General features: G+C 43.4%; 1 protein-coding gene across 2 annotated transcripts in view; it reads right to left on the minus strand.

Annotated features, from left to right (window-relative positions):
• Positions 1-14,127, minus strand: part of pak5 (p21 protein (Cdc42/Rac)-activated kinase 5) — a 39,468-nt gene that overhangs the window by 1,186 nt on the left and 24,155 nt on the right. For both annotated transcript variants that reach the window (XM_088286492.1, XM_088286491.1), the window contains 8 exons: positions 6,797-7,633; positions 3,679-3,888; positions 2,814-2,955; positions 2,506-2,660; positions 1,983-2,116; positions 683-809; positions 347-472; positions 1-73 (listed from right to left, as the gene is read on the minus strand). The exon at positions 1-73 is cut by the window's left edge and continues 62 nt beyond it. In XM_088286492.1, the coding sequence (XP_088142618.1) occupies positions 1-73; positions 347-472; positions 683-809; positions 1,983-2,116; positions 2,506-2,660; positions 2,814-2,955; positions 3,679-3,888; positions 6,797-7,633 (1,804 nt within the window). The remainder of the gene's footprint in view (positions 74-346; positions 473-682; positions 810-1,982; positions 2,117-2,505; positions 2,661-2,813; positions 2,956-3,678; positions 3,889-6,796; positions 7,634-14,127) is intronic.

Raw genomic sequence — 14,127 nt, forward strand, 5'->3', positions numbered from 1 at the left:
GAGGCTCGTTGAAGTACGGAGGCTCGCCGTCCACCATTTCGATCACCATAATGCCCAGCGACCACACATCCACCTGCACACGCGCACAACAGATCAGGACTGTGTGTGTCTAGAAGTAAGCATCATCAAACTGATTTCAACCTGAAAAAATCTCACTATACACATGGTCGTTTATAAAAAAAAAAATAATGAAAAAAAGGCTGACTATACATGGTTTAAAAAAAAAAAGAAAAAAAGAAAAAAGTCTTACGATACATTTTTTTTTTTTTTTTAATTCTTAAAAAAAAAACAAGTAGACACATTCTGCAAACCAAATCTATGATGTGTCATGGTCTGTATGTGTCACCTCTGTCCCATAAGGCAGTCTGGAGATGACTTCTGGCGCCATCCAATATGGCGTCCCCACCAGCGACTTCCTCTTGGGCACCTCTTTGGACACTTGGGCACAAAAGCCAAAGTCGGAAAGCTTGATCTGCACGCACACAGCAAAAACATTTTGATTGCTTCGTGGTTTGGGAAATGCAAGTCTGACAAATGAACCGCTTGCCATTTAGTAATGGCGGAAGACCATTTTTTATTTGCGTTGTGGATGCGACAATCATTTTGTAGGTTTAAAATAATCATAAAAATGAAAAAAAAAAACAAAACGGTACGATGCTGATGCGTGTGTTGCCACGGTTACCCGTCCATCGCTGGTGAGCAGGATGGAATCGCTTTTAATGTCTCGATGGATGACGCCTTGCGTGTGAAGGTAGCACAGGGCACGCAGCACCGACAAGCACACCGTGGCGATCTGCTCCTCGTTCATCCTGTCACATGGACACACACGTCATATTCGGTGGCGCTGTACAAATAGACTATTTTAAACGGTTGCAAGATAAGGAAAACAAGGAGGTTGTGTTTTTTGCGGCAGTGATGAGGTCCCAGATGGAGGTTCGGGCGCAGCGCAGCGCCTCACATACATGCACGATACATTTACAGCTTCAATGAACACACGCACAAGGCCAGCTGGCACCTAATGTGAGTATTCTGCTGTGGCACAACCCTTGATTGCGTTTCTTTTGGAGTGGATCATTGAAACAGAAAATTGTTTTACAACATGATAATTAAAAAAAACATGTTAATGATCTCGTACGCTTGTAAAGAGGACAATTATAGGATTGCAAACGCAAAAATAGCACCCACGCATACCATCTCAAAAGCGCAGATTACTTAAACCTTGAAGCAAGTATTTTTGCTAACCCTGCATTGGTTCTAAAATAAGTTGAGCAAAATTTTTTGCACTAAAATAATTTTACTTGAGTTTCCTGTAAAGGCTTTGAGTAGCATTTGTGTGGTTGTCGTGGCAACCGTGGTTGAATTTAACAGTGTTTTTTTTTTTTTTATTCCTTTAAAGGAACAACTATAATGTAAGTAGGCTGTCTTGTTATGAGCCAACAAATGACGGGAATTAAATCACCAAAACGGCAAACATATTCACACAGCGAGACAATTAGGGGAAAGTCGGCGAGTTTAAAAAAAAAAAGTTTCAAGTGTTGTGAAAGACTTCATTACAAACCATCTGTGCTCAAATCCTCCAATTTAAGGGGGACACCACAAGACCACCTCAACACCACACTATTACATATCCCATCTGTGTAAGCATTTGCATTCACACCCCGGGCACATTTTACCAGAAGACACACTAACATTCCATTTTTAAAACGGTTTAGCGCCTGTATTTATTTAATATGTATGATCAAGGCGGATCACTGGTTAGCACGATGGTCTTCACAGAGCAGAGGTCATGGGATCAAAATTGAGTCTCAATGCAAAAGCTCGACAAAGGGCTTCTTTGGAAAGTAAAATCCCTGTTGCAACTTTCCTTAACCTTTGTAGAAAATGTCAAAATGTGCTTTCTTTCAGACATCGGAAGAGACGCAACAGTAACCAATGTCACGAAGAGCGCATTTGATGTCTTGTGTGTGTGTTTAATCCCCTACCTCGTGTGTGTGACGATGTCGGTGAGCGCCCCTCCCTCAAGGAACTCCATGACCACCCACAGCTCATCTCCCACCAGGTAGCTATTGTACATGTCCACGACGTTCTCGTGATGGTAGTCTCTCATGATCACCACCTACACACACACGCATACATTTACAGTATATAAATAAACGTCATTTAATAGTAGCTCTTCATCTCTCCGTGAACACATTGTGTAGTTTTAACCGTAACAGGATTACATGCGCGGATTAAGAGGATTACAATGAAACTAATTAGCTGCAGAATCAATGCTCTCCGACGTACGCGCCCCGAGAAAACACACACACACACGTCCAAGTGTGATATTGCCTCAAAGAGTAAATCCAAACGTGTGTGCAAACAAGACAACGGCTCTTGTCCAGCTGACGCATTTGTCGCCTCTGTTGCGTAGTACCAAATATCATATGATGTATTTCTAGGAAATAAAAAATCCAAACTGAATGCAGCTTGTTAAAGATGATGGACGTGTGGCGGTATTGGCACCTCGTTGAAGAGCAACTCCCTCCTCTGCTGCTTCCTCAGGTCCATCTTCTTGACGGCCACCTGCTTTCCGCTGTGCTTCTCACTGGCGATGCATACGATGCCCGTGGAGCCCTCACCGATCTTGATGAAGCTGTCCAGGTACTCACGGGGGTCGCCTGACGAGACAGTCCACATAACATTTGATTTAGAAAAACAATAACTCATGCACTGTGGCCTACATAACTTTATTTTCATGTTGGGAATTATGGCACGACTTGAGAAACAACATATTTATAAGGTGTTACTTTGGCGAACCATCAAATAGTTACCTGGATTGACTACTAGTTGTAACGCGGCTCGGAACTGCTCGTGAGACACCCTGGAGGGCTGAGTGTCGGAGCTGGACCCCCACGAGGGAGGAGGGTACGCCCCCGGCGGGATATAGGGTGATGATGGCTGTGAGTATGCCCCCTGCAGAGGAAAACATTGAGAGAGAGGAAAAAACATGATTTGATTTTTGGCTTTGTCACACTTATTGTGGAATAAAGGTTTCAAAGGATTTTTGGGGGGGAAATTTGGTAAGAAAATGGTAAGAATCCACGTTTAATTGTTGACGAGATAGAATGAGAACATTTTACTTGAGAACTGCAAGTTCAATTAAAAAAAGTAAAGCGACAGAAGAAAAAAATACTATTAAAAATGATTACAAAAATATTCATATAAAAGTGTAAAAATAATAAATATAAAATATATAGCAATAAATATAGAACAAAACAGTGTAGTAAAATACAAGTACATATAAAAATATACACAATGAAATATCAAATAAAAGTAAAATAAATAAATAAATAAAATACCAAACCAAATAAATTAATACAAAAAATTACTAAAGGAAAAGAAATAAAAATAAATAAAATACTAATCAAAGTACTAAACCAAATTTTATTCGATAGAGTAAAATCAATACTATGAAAATGAAATCAATTATGGATTAAATTAATTAAATAACACAAATAATAATAATAATAATGGCACCAAATAACAGAAACAAAACACAATAAGATGCTACTATAAATTAAATACCATAAAATAAAATAATATATGTCGAATAAAAACTATGAACACAAAAATACTAAATAAAGCAGTAAAATGTGAATTCAATCAAGCATAGTAGAGCATGTCTTGCTCGCGTACCTGCGGCGTGTACGGCGGGCTGGGCTGTGAGGGCGGGTGGTGGTAGGGCGATGGCTTGTAATGGTGAAAAACGGGCGGGTAGGGAAGGTGCACGGGCGGGTAGCCGGGGGGCTTGGCGTGGTTCTGAGGTAGCTTGAGGGGCCCGCGGGGATATGTGTCACCGGCCGTCGCGTGGGGGCTGCCGTCCCGCGACGGACGCTCGTATTCACCCTGCGGAAGGTCATGCGGCAACTTGAGGAACACACACAGGCAAGACACTGAATTTTGGCTCATTCAAAATACACAAAGCCCAACTGAGCGTTCCTTGGAAGCAACACAAGTGTCAATAAGGAACTAAACTCCTCTTTGGTGGGTCACAGACGCACACTTTCTTATACTCATACACACTCAATCACAAACATGCACTCATTTACTCACACTCACAATACACGTTCATTCACACGTTGGCTCTCTCTCACACACGCACAGAGGACAGGAAAAGGAGGAGGATCATTTCTGATGTGTTGGGATGGTGTATAATTACATGGTGTGAACCCTTATAATCAATCACTCTGTGCAGCGTGAGGAGGGGGTGTTCCACGCCGACATCCCCCCCCCCCCAACTCCACCTCTATTCTCACTGTATCGTTGCCTGGCCGGCTGTCAGCCAAAGGGGGTCTCCTGATCCATGTTGGTTAAACGCGCATTAATCTGAGTTTGGCAGGGTAATCAACAACCTAACTCAAGTGTGAAATTGAATTCGGCGGCGGAACACGGTCGAGCCCGCTTTTATGCTAAGGCTGCAAAAGAGAGAGGGGGGGGGGGAAGAAAAAGTGCCGCAACATCAATTTGTCACTGAGAGCTGCTGCAGAGAAAAGGGGGAGAAAAGAGAGGGAGTGTGTGTTTATTATTGTGTGAGATAGAGGATAAATAAAGCGGGTGTGTGGTTGCGTTGGTTACACAGAAGGAAAAAAGGCAAAGGGGGTTTGTTGGGAGAAGAATGGCCCTGATTTCTTAGCTTAGCGTTTAGCGGAGGGATGAGCAAAGTAGAGCCGCGGGCCACATACAGGACGTCCGCATGGAAATGTCGACCAGGCATTTACTGCACGTTTCATTAAAATTGATCTTTGTTATATTTTTTAATTTTATTCATTTATCACTTTTATTATTCATTGTAAAATATATTGTTTACAGTTTATATTTGCTTTATATAAATATATAATACCGGATGATATAATTGGTTACCTAATTTTGATTAAATTGATTATAGATAAAAGAATTAAAACGAGTGACGGAAATGATCTTAAAATTTTTAATTAATTAATTTAATAATCGGCCCACAGATTTTTTTTTCATCATTTACAAACACTTAAATTGAATTAAATATAATTAAATAATTGGCAATTATAAAATTAAATTACAATTAAATACATTTGAACAAATTATATGCAACACAATTAAAAACAGGAGTGGGTTACATTTTATTGTTAACATAAGTTAGTTTTTTCGAAAGTGATACTTAAATTGACTGAACATTTTAAAAAGTAAAATTAATAGCACTCATTTAAAAACGAATTATTTTAAATAACTGCTGAATATACTATATAATGTATTTGTTATAATGTATGACGTATGTATAATTAAATTATTTTCCCATATTTTACAAAGACATTTTACCTTATTTTTCAAACATGATCTAATACATACAATATGTCCATTTTAAAAATCTAAAGTTTCCCCACCCCTGCTTTAGCAAAGAAATGCGAAAATGACCTCCTCCACTACTATTCCTAATGCAGTCCAATCATGCATTGCTTGCATTCTGCATTTCTTTTTTTTTTATTTACTGAAGCGTGCAGGTTAAACGCTTTTTCATCAAGGCACCCTGGGATCCACATCAGCAAACCTGCTGGACTCGTCACTGTGTGGAGGAAGGAGGAGGGGGAGGAGCTACGATAGTCGTGCCGCAGATGCCATCACGCTGCGCGGCAGCCTTAATGGAGCACGGAAAGTGAGCATACGGACCGAACCCCCTCCTCACGTTGCAGGTTGACTGCATCGCTACCTCCTGCCCGCACTGCAAGCACTCCAAAAGTGACAGTGCAAGCGCTGTTCGGCTCAGTTTGGAAAAGGGAATCTTCTTCAGTGGGATGGCGGATAAGTAGATTCGCATCAGCTAGATAGTTAATAGACGCTACACAGTAAACAATAACGGACAAATCACGAGGGAGGAATTAATTTGATTTTTTTCAAGAAGGCTGACTTGACAGCCAACCTGGTGCTTCCATCATCAGAGTGCCCCGTTGTTGGCTGTGAGATGCGCAAGTTTCCGAAAGACTTTCTTTTTTTGTTTCTGGTCTTTTCTTTGTATTCCTTGATTTTTTTTTTTTAATTGTTTGGAATTTTTAATATTCTTGTGGAACATATTTAACGTTAAACCGTGAATAAGATACCCGACGATATCGCAAATCTAGTCCCAAGTTTTTAATGAAGCGCCACATGAAATCATTTCATATTTCGACCAGATACTTTTTCTTTCTTTTCGGAACGTCTTCCTCATTTTGCTCTTACATAACAAGCCCATTAAAATGCAGCATATTATTACTCAAATGTAGTCTTGCTCTTGGACGTCTCTTTATTCTTTTTGTCATATACCTCGGCTGCCCTCGTCCTTTGTTCCCTTTCGACTTCACTTTCTGTCCGCTCTCCTCGTGTTCAGTATTTCACGGCGGTGCGCTAGACGCTTTAAGCGCTAATTGATCCGACTGCGGGGAAGGATCGAAAAGATGTCCATTAATGTCGGCAGGATCCCCAGACAAACTCTTCTTTAAATAAAGAGTAAGTGTTCTGAGAAACTAAACCGGGGAGGTCACTGGACACTTCATTAGGTACACCTACACCTGTAGTTTAAGCGCTGCAGTATCCTGGGAGATGTTTTTCATATTTTTAGCGACATCAAATATCAATTTTGGGCAGTGGGTGAGCTGGAGAAAATTGCAGCTGACTTGGGCAAGATGTGGAAGTACACACTGAAGTGGTTGCTAAATGCAATTCAGTCGTAGGTGCGAATCACAATCCACCATGCTGACGGTCGAAATATTCCTCACTGCGTACACATGAACAAATACACGGTGGTTACCTTGTTGATGGTCTGCGAGGCAGCGAGGCTCTCAGACAGGCGTGGGTAGGTGTAGGAGCTGTACGGGTGGGCCTGGGCGGGGTTCTTGAAGGGTCCGCCGGCCGCATAGGGGACATTGGGCTCCTGGAGCCCAGAGCCCGAGCGGGACCGCTGCCTGATGGCCGGCGTAGGGCTGGTCTGCATCACGTACGAGCTTTTGGGCCTCTTGTCGTAGTCGTCCCGTACGCCACCGTAGCTCCACTCACTGTCCGGGTAGTTGATCTGCTCACTGTGAAGGGAGGCCCGGGACGGGGTTCCCACCGACGTGTCCCGGTAGTCCTGGCTGGACGAGCCGCCCACCGATGCCCGGTAGTATCCGCTGGAGCCCACCCCGCTCCCCACCGTGGAGGCCACCTCGTCCGTGGAGCGCCCCTTGCTCTCCAGGTAAGTGTGGTAGTCCGGCGGGAGCTTGCCATAGTCCGACTTTTGGGGCATGGCATCTGGGTAGAAGGGGCTGCGGATGTGGTGCGAGTGGCCGTTGTGCTTGGTGAAGCGGTAATGTCGCCCCATGGCCCATTCGCCGTCGGTGGAGAAGCCTGGCTTGTCCAGAGAGTAGTCCCGGCTGCCGGAAGTGTCCAGATCGCAAGAGTAGCGGGAGTAGTAGTGGCCGAAGCCGTTCTCCTCAGGGCCGCCGAGACGGGTGCCTGCTGAGGGTCTGGAGCCGGCGCCCGCCTGGTGGGCGCCCGGCGGACTCTCCTTGCGCAGTGAATTGGAGCGCGTTACCGAGATGTTGTCAAACTCCTCCAGCAAGCCGTTGATGGACGAGTCTTTCGGGGGCCGGTTCCCCCGTACGATGGTCTACGAGAGGGGAGAAAAAAACCAACCTTCGGTAACCACAAAAACCGAAAGGGGAATAGCGGCAGGCTGATAACGATGGGGGTGCATTCTGTTTCAGTTCAACCATTCCAGTCTGAGAACTGAATGAATTGAAATTCATTAGGGGACACAATTTCAATTCCTTTGGCGTTTGGACAAGTATGAAGTCAATCATCACTTGCAATGAAGGAACAAGCAATCCTCAAGATGGATTTACGCTACATGCTTTGTAGATTTCCGTGATAAACACCAAGTACATTCTGGTTGTCATTCGGTTCTATGGACGGAAGAAAAGAAGTTGGATGAGATAGTCAAGAAGCAAGACAGCATTTGTGTTTTTGTCATGAATTACATTTTTGGCCATGTTTTTGTCGCTCGTTGCGAACTTTGAACTTTATCAGGCTTTTACCACGGCTCACAAAAAAAGCCTCAGCTTCAGATACCAACAGGAAGCCGGCAGTGGATGCGAGCTGCTGCTTTCCCTGCCCCATTTCCCTCGGAACAGATTAGCTTCATTTTCAGTGGGCGTACCGGGGGATGCGTTGTCGTCGTCGTCGTGACATCGTGCGCACGCACACACACACAGACACACAGACAAAGCAGGAGTGATCAGGGGCGCACGCACACATGTGCCGGGGCGCAGAGGCGGCTTAAACATCAGGGGTGCTTCTCATCCCCTCCTACCTTGCGCTAAGCCCTTTACACGCCGTTGTCGCGGTGACTCACAGGGAGCGGGTTCTGCACTAGTAGTGGATCACGACGCAAAAAAAAAATATATGACGCGAATCCAGAAACAGCAGGTACTTTTTTTGAACAAATATTCGACATGAGCATGATTTGGAAAATGTTGCAAAAGGCGCATAATTGTCAAGCAACGGAAAACCTTCCAGGGTACAACTAAGAGATTAATTGATTTTATTTATTAGTTTATTTGTCAGGATTATTATTTTTTTTTAATCGATTTTTAGCGGGTTCTATAAACCAAAGCTCAAAGCATAGTCAGTAATCATTGAAGCATTTATAATATAAATATATAATAAATAATATTTCATATCACATTGCTTGTGACACCCTGTATATTGTGTCACACATCCTAATGTTCACTTTGAACCTCCGTAGCATTCATGCATGACATTTGCTGCCTTTTATATTCATTTATTTGCGCGTCTATATGGGCGACGTGCCAGTGCTAACGTGCCAAAGCTCAGTGTCGTGCATACAGAAGCGTATTTTAAAATGGTGGCAATCACACCGGAGCGTATTGAAAGCAGCTAAATTAGCTGTCAGAAAGTGTGCCTGTTTTGATTCCCCCCGAGGAAGAAAAAGTGCACCTTTTACTGTAGGAGGGGAGGTCAGAACTCAGCAAATTTTGCAGAAATGTTCATCAATATACTTTTTGTAGGGGTTGAAAGCGTAACCTCTAAAAATGGGCTTCATAAACTAAAAAAAAAAAAAAAAAAAAAGTACGTGTAGTTAGCAATTGATAATTTCAAAGATTACGTAAAATAAAAAGGTTGTACCAAATTGCCCAAAAATGTGACATTTTCATTATTGTGTGTTTTTTGGGGGAACATGATGGGAAATTGAATGACTTGCCATAAAGCTAAAAATTCCGTTTAATTTGATAACTTCTGTTGACCAGACATTTTCTTTTGGCTTTGTTTTTTTGTTAGATTTCCTGCTCCATAATGAGCAATTTCAACTTCATCACAATTGTGATTCAGTGTTGGAGGCGTGGCATGATTAGTCTCAACATCAGCCGTCAGCAAGTTCTTCGTTTGGACGGACTGTCACGCGTTTCTGTCACGCTCTTGTCACTTGTGCCGCAGCAGGAAGGCAGCAAAGCGGCGATGTGCTGACGCAGAATATATCTGGACGTGTTTAAACACCTGCACACCACCAAAGCCCCCTCCTCACCCCCCCACCCCCTTAACGCGCCATACTCGCGCCATTCATCCATCAGAGTGTTGACAAGCACATCGGAATCTCCAGCCTCAATGCGGTGAGCTCAACTACTTGTTAACATGACAGTCAAGCGCTTTGGGATGTATGCGAGTTTGTCACTCTGCGGCATTCAACATCTGATCACAAAGAAGATTGTAAATACCGTCCTGTCAATGTCTAGTATATGACCACGGATGTTTTTTGTGAGGTTTGATGATGTCATGAAGTGGCAAAGAATCATGAATCGGCAATTTTAATTTCACTCCGCTTTCCTTTTGCAATAAAATACAGAGACGCAAGGGCTCCATATTTTGTCACAAAGAAAACTAACATGAGGGTGCAAAGGATATTGATGCAGCATTTTCTTTGCGACAAAACAGGATAGGACAAGAGACTGTTTTGCTTGAAATTCGACGTAATTGCAAAAAATACAGTGAAGTCCTCTTAAAAATGCAAGAGAGCTGGAGTCATTTTTTTTTTTGTCTTCACGCCTGCAGATATTAACGATAAGAATTTACACAGACGTAGCATCAGTGATGTTTGCCTTTTGCAACATATTGTAATAACTTGAGGGGCTCATCTGCTCACATTTAGGCACAATTTGTATCTCTGCCTTTAGGCTAGTGGGGCTTTTTTCAACTAATGCATATGTTTCAGACAATAAACCGTGGAAGTTGTCTCTCTCTCCGAGCAAGACCCCGCCCCACCCACCTAAGGGTCCGCTGCTATGAGCTGCCTGGACGCCGTGAACTGGAACACGAGGTGAAACGTCCGATAAACGCAGCGACTACGTCAAGCTGAGCGGATACAAGATTGGATTCCTCAGGGACACTAACCTATCATGATTTGGACAGACGCTGCAGTATGCCCAGCAAGTTTTAACTGACTAACGATGCAAAGAGAACTCGCGTGTTAAAATTCCTTGAGTTGTTAGTTAGCCATGTGATGTTGACGATGAATATCAACAATTTTTTTCCCCGATTACTCATGTATCATTGATGCCACCAACACTCCCGTTTTGCTGTGTTCTGGATTAAAAGCAACAGCCATAATCATTTTCGGACCGATTAAGACTCGGATGCAGCAAATTTTACAGATCTCCGCGTGAAAGAAGTTCGCAATCGATTGTCAGGCTACATCGCAACGGCGAAGGCTATTCGCATCTCTCACATCTGCGCTTGGCAGAGTTCATCTTTTCCTGTTACGGGTCTGATGCGGCACTCGCTGCGTGAAAGTGGCTTCACATGCAGGCTAACTTCATTACTGTTCAGCATTGACCATCTAATAACGCTGCTAATCAATAGCAGCGTGTGTGTGGAGGCGCGAGTATTGGCTGCAGGGGAGGCAGAAACATGGCTGCTGGCGGAGAGGAGAGAGAGAGAGACAAGGTTAATTGTGTGCCAAATCACTGTCAAGCGCTCGCGATCGCGCCTGGAAATCTTTCCATTAATTTGAATTAGTAGGCTTATAGTGACTGGCCTCCGCATAAACCGCCCCATGTAGCTCTCGCGCAACCCATCCCCATACAACCCACCCCCTCTCCGCTGCCTCTTTACGTCCTTACGGCGGCGTGAGTCGGGTCGTGCTTAGCGTCGCTTCTGACAGCGGCCATATTTCACCGGCGTGCCGCGTTGGCCTGTCCTTTAGTGATAAGCTGTAATAGATCTACTCACCATGGCCTATTCAAGGTAAGTACAGCATGGGGGAGGGGGGGGTCGATGGGAAGGAGGCGTAGGAGAAGAGAAAGGACAGGACAGGAAATGACAAGGAAGATGGCAGGAAAGGAAACGAGAGGGGAGGAAAAGAAAAGGATGGAGGAATGGAAATTGTGACGATGAGAAGAGAAAGGAACATAAAAGAAAAGTACAGGACATGACAGGACAAGAAAGGAAAGAGGGAAAAGTAGTAAAGAAAAAAGGAAAGGACAAGACAGTAGTAAAGGGAATAAATGACAGGACGGGAAATTAAAAGTATAGATCAGGTCAGGACAAGAGAAAAGAGCAAATGAAAAAGATAAAGAAATAAGGGAAAGGAGGAGGATGGGAGAAGAAGACAGGATAGGACGCAAAATGACCAGTAAGATGGCAGGAAAGGAAATGAAAGTGGAAGAAGGTCAAAAGACGTGAGAAGAAAAGTGGGAATTTTTGCAGAAAGAACCAAGGTTGAAGGAATGGAGAGGGCGGACATGAGGAATATAAAATTTTAAATGAATAACAGGACAAGAAAGGAAAAAAAGTTGAAGAAAGGATTGAAGGAAATGAAATAAAGGAAAGAACAGGACAGGAAAGCGAAGAAAACGAAAGCAAGAAAGGCAAAGGCAAAATGAATTCACGGAAAAAGAAAATTACAGGACAAGACAGAAAACTGAACAAAATTAGTGAGAAAAAAAAATGAGAGGAAAGTTAAAGAAATGAGAGGAAAGTATGGGACTGCACAGGACAGGACAAAAAAAAGAAAGGCAAGAGAAAAAATGAATAGCAAAAAGGACAGGCCAGGGTGGGAAATAAAAGAAAACAAGGACAGGAAAAGGAAAAGAAAGGGAAAGTAAAGCATGGGGAAGTTCAGGAAATCGACAGGACAGGACAAAAAAAAAGTGAAGGAAATTCAAGTACAGAAAAAAGGAAAATAAAGAAAGGGGAAAAAAATGAAATGAAATGAAAGGCCAAGCCAAGACATAAAAGGGAAAGAAAGGCAAAGGCAGAAGAAAGAATGGGAGTGGATGTAAAGAAAAATACAAAGAAGGAAATCTCATGTGACAAATGACACAACAAAGGAGGATAAAAAGAGGAAGAAGAAGAAAGCCAACTTTGTTGGAGAAAGAAAAACGAGTAAGGGGAGGAGGCGGTGTTGAAGGAGGAGGTGGCTGCATGACAAATGAGGCTCACTGGGAGATAAGGGGGGATTAACCTTGCTGTTAACGAAGGCGGGCATAATTAATGAGCGTGCCCCTCTGCTGACTCCTGGAGGGAGGCTGCGCTCCGTTGCTCGGCGGGCAGCGGCAGCAGGAGCAGGGACACGAAAAAAACACATCGGCCAATCACGTTTGGTCTGTACCAAATATTGTAATATTTTTTTGAAAAGGTAACTGATTAATTAATGGCTGAATGGGGAAAAAAAAAATTTTTAAATGAAAAAAAAATACTGTGTTACAACGATAGGTTGCTCACGGTTAACATACCGGAACACAGAACGAATTAAACTTACAACTCACGATGCAACCCCTTTCACACAAAAGTTGAAAAATTGCCAAGTCAGCACCTTTCACGCTGAGCGGTGACATGGAACAAAGATAGGGAACAATACGGGCATGTTGAATAAGGCTAGGGGCATTTTCTAATGCCGCGGTTCAACCTTGCCGGAGGTTTGCACGCCTTCAAGCTGAAATCTATTGGAGCGTTTCCCGCCGTGCCGTATGAACTCCCTCCCAGCCTCCCGCGTGCGCCTCACAGTTCCAGTACAGTACTTCTTGGTTGGTTAGCATTACTTAACCTTGGCGTCGCTGTGATTTATGGTGTTTTGGGGAAACGTGGAAGGCACGCAACATGCTGAGTGTAGCGACTCAGATGCGTATCTCCGCCCCTCGTTAGATGTACATGACGCTCATCACCTTGGCTACACACAAACACACACGCACACGCTACACTCCTGCCATTCATTATAAACCAGGCGTGGGCAAACTACGGCCCGGGGGCCACATGCTCTTCTGCTCCTGGTCCGCTGTCAAATCTTTTTTTTTTTTTTTAAGTGTAACTGCGTGTCTTAGACTCTGATGCCCTCTGCTGGATGTTAGCAGTCAATGCAACAAGCCAATGTATTTTCACAGTTCTAAAAATGACGCTGATTCCCAAAATGTGGTATGAGTAACACAGGTGGTAGGCAGCTGTCCTCTTGCAGTACGCCAAAAATTAAATGTACAAATTGCGTAATGTTGCTGATGTCATCTTCAACACTGCTGATCCTGGAGAGCACAGGTGTCAAACTCCAGTCCTGGAGGGCCGCTTTCATGCATGTTTTCCATTTCTCCCGGCTGCAACACACCTGATTATAATGCACGATACCTATCAGGCTTTTTTTAGAGCGTGCTGATGAGCTCATCATTTGAATCAGGTGTGTTGCAGCCAGGAGGTATTGAAAGCATGCAGGAAAGCAGCCCACCAGCATCATAAATAAGTATGTTTTATATGTTTCAGCAGCTCAAAATACCTTCATGCCGAGTTTGCAAAAAAAAAATAAGACTGTCAGTATGACCTCAAATGAATTCTCAATAAAATGATCTGTTCTTACATTTGATTTTTAAGAAACCAGCACACCCAACATAAAATAGTAGCAGTAGCAGAGTAGTGAAGGCCACTTTCAAATCTTACTAACAGTTTTAAAACTGCAAACTCTCCCTCTAAATGAGAGACATGCAGCAAGATTTTGAACAGTTGTGCTTTGCTACCCCCTGCGGGTCTGATTCAGTATTACATTACCAAATCAGCATTTGTATGTTGTTGTATGAAATGCATGTGGGTCTGATGCCACCCCTCACT

This window comes from Idiotropiscis lumnitzeri, chromosome 21 (assembly GCF_059441095.1).
Source record: "Idiotropiscis lumnitzeri isolate Australia: NSW breed Sydney's pygmy pipehorse chromosome 21, RoL_Ilum_1.0, whole genome shotgun sequence".
Lineage (NCBI taxonomy): Eukaryota > Metazoa > Chordata > Actinopteri > Syngnathiformes > Syngnathidae > Idiotropiscis > Idiotropiscis lumnitzeri.